Consider the following 6546-nt stretch of genomic DNA (forward strand, 5'->3'; position numbering starts at 1 on the left):
TATGCAAGCAACCAACCATATTGTATGGAAACATTCACTTGATTTCTAGTTACAGGGAATATAAAAGTAGTCCTTTATAAGTGGAGCTGCTTTTACTAAACGAAATGACAAGACTGAAGCAATAGCTTCTGTGAATCCATAGGAGCTCATGCTTCAGATCCAGCCAAGAACCTCGCTACACCCTCTGCTTTCTCTCTGGTTGTTCTGAAATGTTCTCAGGAGCCCAGCCATTGCCCAGAAGGATGGGATTCTGGATGACCACATGAGACAAGAAACCATTCTAAAACTTTGTAATCAAATATCCATCCAACCCTCATAGAGAACAGCCAGCTCCTCTTCAGTAGCCATGGGAGAACGTTGTCCTGGCTCCAGCAGCTTGATCGGATGTAGATGATGACTTCCAAGGAACAGAACCAAATGGGGAAAAGCAGCGATCTCAGTTTAATGAGACAGCTCCGTTTTCATGGAAGCTTCCAGCTGATTCGTAGCCCTAGTTTGGAAGCCAGCTCTGACATAGGTCACAGTCAAACCAGCATTAGTGACACTTGCCTAGCTTGTGTCAGACCGTTCTCATGAAACTGTGCTCCATAGGCTCTTACCAAGTTTTCTTTCTATTCCTTCCAGAATAGAGTGAAATGACTGAGGTGATGACATTTTGTCCTGATCTTATCCTGACTTCAATTTGTATCTGCTCTGATGCTTTACCACCTTAAAGGGTCACATAGTTGGGACTTTCCATGGCCCTAACCATGGCCCAGATGGATAACAAAACAACTAATGTGTTCTGCCAAAACACGTGCTGCAAGGTTCCCCTGATCTACACCTGAAAATGCTATTATGTGGTTTGTAGGCTTACCTTTTAAAGTGCTTCAACTCTTAGCTTTGATGCTGAGAGTTCTTGGGGCAAGAGCATACTCTTGATTGTCAGCTAATAAAGGGCCTTACCTTATATGTGTCATGTGTAAATTTTTCACCTGGACTATAATATGAGCAGCTGTCAAAAACACAGTTTTGGTGCATGATACAGATGTTTTAGCTCAGCTGCCAAGTAAAGAAGGAATAAATTTCCCTTCTTCAACTTCTTATGTAATCAGAACATCAATAAATCATCAGATGGTAACCCTTCACACTGAGAAAGATAATTTGCTTTACATTCAATTAATTCAAGTGTTAATCTCATCTAGAAATCTCTTCACAGACACACCTAAAAATGACATTTGACTAAAAATCTGGGCACCTGGAAAACCACTCAAATGAGCATATAAAGAAAATCACACAGCCAGTCTCATATACCCATTCGACAAGTAGACTTTAAGTTCTTAAATACATAGTATTTGAAATTCTGAGCCTTTCCTCTCACAAATATTTAATAATAGGAGTGGCCATCACCAATATTTTTTATATCTCTGCTGCCACATCAGGCCACTAGAATGGATGCTAAAAGCAATCATAGCTCATAACCAGTCCAGTGATTGAGGCCCCCCCACAATACTAAAAATAATTTCCTATGCTTAATTATATTCACTAACCACATTTACAAAATATCCTCAATGCAACAGTTAGATCGGTATTTGACTGGAAAACAAGGTGTTATAAGCAAGATGAGACATAAAACTAATCACAGTTTTCTTTCCCCCCCCCTTTTTTCCCCCTCCTTTTTTTTTTTAAATAAGGAAAAAAATCGCATTTTAGAACAAGCACAAAGGGAGGGCAGGACACCAGTTGGCAGCTTAGCCATAGATTTCCCCTTGACAGCATAGCTGAAAACATCTCCACCTCAGACAGCTAATGCACACAGCTAATGTGAACAGGTCAGTCATGGTGCACCGGGTACCCGCCACTGTCAGAAGCAGTGGCCCATCACCTAGCCCCAAGGGAGTTTGGTCCCAAGTGAACACGCATGCTCTGTGCCGCTGCCCAGAGGCCTGTCGGTAGCAGTCTGACAGCTTTATAAGGATTGGCCTCTAAGGAGAGTTTGTTCTATGGCACCAGCCTTAAAAGAAGTGGAGGTGGAGAGGCCAGCATGAATTAGAACCCTGGGCACATGCTTTATTCTGTGAAGAACTTGGTGTAGATTCAGGCCAGCAGCATGGACAGAACACTTACAGGTCCCATCACTCCCCCAGCAAGTGAGGCTTAACACAGGCACTGGCCACAAAAGCTAACTGCATCGTCACAATTCCTTTCCTGTTGTCACAACAGAATTTGGAACCTGCTGGTAAGCCTTCCAACAGAGAAAGGCCAGTGCTTTCTTTCTGAGACAGAGTCTATCTCACTAGGCTGGCCTGCAACTGGCTGATAATTCTGCCTCTGCCTCCTGAGTCCTGAGGTTATAGGCATGTTTCCAGAGAATATTTGATTGGAAATCTGCTAGCATCCACTTAAAGTAGAAGCAGCAAGTGAGAAGGGCGGGCTCAGAAGCTTGGGCCTGGAGATGTTGAGCTCAAATTGGAAGATATTAAAGCATATTCAATTTGAACACTGCTGCAAAATTGAGGTAAGGCCCCTTCCCGTGTGTGGGGTGGGGGTGGCAGAGATTTATTTAACCTATAAAAGACAAGCAGTGGGCTGAGCGTGGTGGTGCACGCCTTTAATCCTAGCACTCAGGAGGCAGAGGCAGGTGGATCAATGTGAGTTCGAGGCCAGCCTGGTCTACAAAGCGAGTCCAGGACAGCCAAAGCTAACAGAGAGACTCTGCCTTGAAAAACAAAACCAAACAAAAAAGCAAGCAGTGTGGATAGTTACAAACTGAAGTTGCTTTGTAGACCCCTGCTCCAAGCAGCCACAGAGAACACTGCCAAATTCCCTGCATGGAGAAACTTCTGTGACTGGTTTTACCCCGTGGCCCAGGGCAGCACATCCCCTGTCCTCCAGTTCCCGAAGGGCCTGAGGCAGGGCCAGCAAGCCTTGCAGTGTCTAGGCCTCAGCCACTATCAGGTCTCTGGTGACTTGAAATGCAGCTATGAGGGAGCTCAGCTGTATCTTCTCATTGGTGCCAACAGAGAGTCTGTACTCAGTGTCTGCCATTTTGGGCAATAAATGTATCCGAACTGAAGGTAGAAAGTGAGCTCTGTGCACAAACAAGTGAACCTCTGTCAGGATGTCATGCAGCGCCAAGCCCTTCAGCGTTCTCAGCTCCATCATATTTTTGTAGGCCGTGGTGAAGTCTAGATTCAGCATCCAGTCCAGAGTGAGTGGATGTCTGGTGCATGGGTAGACCGTTTCCGCTGTCACCTTCCCAAAGGCCATGTTGGTACTCTGCAGAATGGTCAAGGCCCTTCGCATGTCCCCGCTGGACTGAGTGACAAGGGCCTTCATTCCACCTTCACTTATATCAACACTCTCTTCTCTTACTAGATGCTCCAGGCGAGGAACCATGAGCTCAGGTGTCAGGGGGCCAAACCGGAACCTTGTGCACCGTGACTGCAAGGCAGGGATGATCTTGGACAGGTAATTACAGATGAGGCAAAACCTGGTCTTTTCCGTGAACTTCTCACTCACTCGTCTCAAGGCATTCTGGGCATCTTGGGTCATGGCATCAGCTTCGTGCAGTATCGCGGGCTTACACCTTTTTTTGAAGATTGTCCTTGTGCTGGCAAAGCTGAGGATTGGCCCCCGAAAGATATCGATTCCTCGGTTGTCAGAAGTGTTCAGCTGCAGGACCATGGAGCCAAATTCTTTCTCTCTGTACAGCTGCTTGGCTGGTGGATGTCTTTCCAGTCCCTGGAGGTCCATAGAGAAGGAGGTGTGGCAGGCGGCCTTCGCTGATGAACTTCTGAATGGTACTCAGAATGTCCTGGTGAGAAATGAGATCGGTCAGGGTCTGTGGCCGGTACTTCTCAACCCAGGGTAGGCTCCGGGCACGGGCCACCGCGGGCGGCTGCTGTGAAGGCGCCGCTGCCATGAGTGACAGGTGCTGCGGGACCAGGACCTAATCAGTTTTCAATAATGGCTTTTTTTCTTTAGCTAGGATGAAACCTCAAAGCCCTGAGCATGCCAGACAAACATTGTACCTGAGTTTCATCCCTAGCCCTCCCATAGTGATTTTTGCTTTTATTATCACTAGAATTTGGATATGTAGTGCCACACACACACCAAAAAAGATTCTTATGTTCAAGGTTTGCTCACCAGCCCATGGCACTACTGGAAGTCTGAAGTGTTAAAAAAAAAAAAAAAAAAAAAACAGAGCTTAGTGGGAGGTCCTCAGATTGAGGGGCTTACAGGAATTGTGGGACCTCCATTTCTCCCTCCTCAAAATAAGCACCTGTCACAGTGGCAGAAAGCTTACTAACATATATATAATATTTGATTGATATATATATATATATATATATATATATATATATATATATATATTGCAGATAGCATAATTCCTTTTGTCATCCAATTTGAAATAAGACAGCTTTGTCTAAACTGTATCCTTAGCTTCCAGCCATCCCCAAATCATAAGGAAACTATCCTTTAAGTTAAATTTACATGAAAATGATTTATGATCGGCTGGAGAGATGGCTCAGAGGTTAAGAGCACTGGCTGCTCATCCAAAGGTCCTGAATTCAATTCCCAGAAACCATATGGTGGTTTACAACCATCTATAATGAGATCTGGCGCCCTCTTCTGGCGTACAGGCATTCATGCAGGTGTACATGCAGGCAGAACACTATATACATAATAAATAAATAAATCTTTAAAATATATATATGTATATTTATGCTTGGTTAAACCCTACCTAGAGTCAGTTATCACATATATAACACCTCTACCACTAAGGGGAAAAAGTTAGTGGCTTATGAATACTGTCCTGAAAACAGTTTTTATAATTAAGATTTTCTAGAAATAACAGCCAAATTAATAATTAAATGGAAAGATCTTATTGCAAAATGAACAAGGCTAAAATATGAACTGTCTGAAACTTTTCAATATACAAATTCATATAGCTTTTATTTAACTGAACAGTTATTATAATAATAACTAACAATCTGACATCTTCCAAGTTCCCTGGAGCGTATGGCCTCTAACTCTGAGAATGTTGACAGAAATAGGCTAGCAATTCAGCCCCCTGAGAGGAAATAAGGGCAATCAATGGATGATGTAGGAGAAATGAACAGGTAAGAGACACTCTGCTTAGTTTTGCATTATTACTTTAGAGGAGGATGGAATTTTAATAGCCATAATTTAAATATGTAAAAGTGTGTTTTTAATCTTCTATGAATGACTTTAAATGTCTATCCTGAGCTTCTAATACCACCTGATTATAGAAAGCTTAATTAAACAATTTCTAGGTGAATTCAGTGCAGTTAACAACTCAGAATCATGTTTTCAGTCAGTTGGGCCAGAGGGCTTTGGGAATGCCTACATTTCAGCAGCTGTGGTATCGAGCTTTGGATAGTTTTCCATTTTTCCAGAGGCCTCCATGGAGATGTTGTTCATCTTGCTGGGTCTTCAGTAGTGAATATCTGCCTAACCCTGTTTATCCCAACTAGTTAGTGTGTCTCTTTCAAATGGTTTGTGCACCTATGGACTACTTTTCTTTCATCATGGCAGTTACTCTCAGTCAATCTTGCAACTCTCTGGAGAGCAAGGAAGCTTCTAAGACCATGAGAGGGGTAGCCTCATGCTTTCTATTTAGACATCCTGTGCCACAAAGGCATTTGCCACTGGCAAGAGGAACTTCTGTGCAAAGTTCAGGCCTCTCAAGAGTATGACAGGGGTCATCAGCATGCCATAGACTCCTAGCTCATCAATGTGTTTACCAACTGAGAAGCTCACAAGAGTTTCCATGTCTAAAGTTGTTGTTAGGGTCTCACTACCACATGAATGAATCTGATACCCAAACCTCTCTTGTCTCTACAGGTTGGAAGTAAAACCATCTGACTCAAAGTTCCAATCTGCAATCACATTCAGTCTTTCTGACACAGCCAATCTCCATACCAGAACTACTTAGGGACGCACAATAGGCACTTTACTAATGAATCCAGGCTTTGTCTGAGTGGCTCACCATGAGTAATGGGCATGTTTATCACTGAGTAAACTGAAAAGGTTTAAAATCTCTGTCCCAGGAACCTGAAGTAAAGACCAGACAAATTATTTTTTAACATCTTCTTATGTGATGTAGGCTAATGCACACATCATAGTGAAACCCATTATTTAATATACCAACTAAAAATTAATTAGAAAGATAATTACATAGAGAAATAGAAATTTTTAAATCAGCATTATGAAACTCTCATAGACTGTTTTATTGTATTCCCTTCAGGTCTCATTTTACCAGCCAAATTATTTCTAACTCATGGTTTCAGACTTGGTATTGGCCAGCATTAAGGTATCGAATTAATGCCTATTAAAATTTAAAGAAAAATGTCAAGCAATGTTTTATTATTCCATTGTGTGAATTTTTTATTTCTCCTTTGAAGTATTCAAAAAACTTTTCAATCATTGAAGGAAAAAACTTTCTGGGTATTTTTTTTTTCCATTTTTCTCAGAACTAGGAAAAACCAGATTTTCTGATCTTTGATAGTAAGAAGAATGTGAAAAGAGATTTTAGCTTAA

The 6546-nt window shown here is 42.3% G+C and overlaps 1 protein-coding gene across 1 annotated transcript; it reads right to left on the reverse strand.

Moving 5' to 3' along the window:
• Positions 1–1663: 1663 nt before the first annotated feature.
• Positions 1664–3925, reverse strand: LOC311596924 (replication factor C subunit 5-like). Its single transcript, XM_084780835.1, is given in 2 exon segments — positions 1664–3703; positions 3705–3925. Coding segments are annotated over 2 exon segments (987 nt in total). The 5' UTR covers positions 3905–3925; the 3' UTR covers positions 1664–2916.
• Between the last annotated feature and the right edge of the window lie 2621 nt (positions 3926–6546).

This window comes from Acomys minous (genome assembly GCF_964271855.1).
Source record: "Acomys minous genome assembly, chromosome: 4".
In the NCBI taxonomy this organism is placed as follows: Eukaryota; Metazoa; Chordata; class Mammalia; order Rodentia; family Muridae; genus Acomys; species Acomys minous.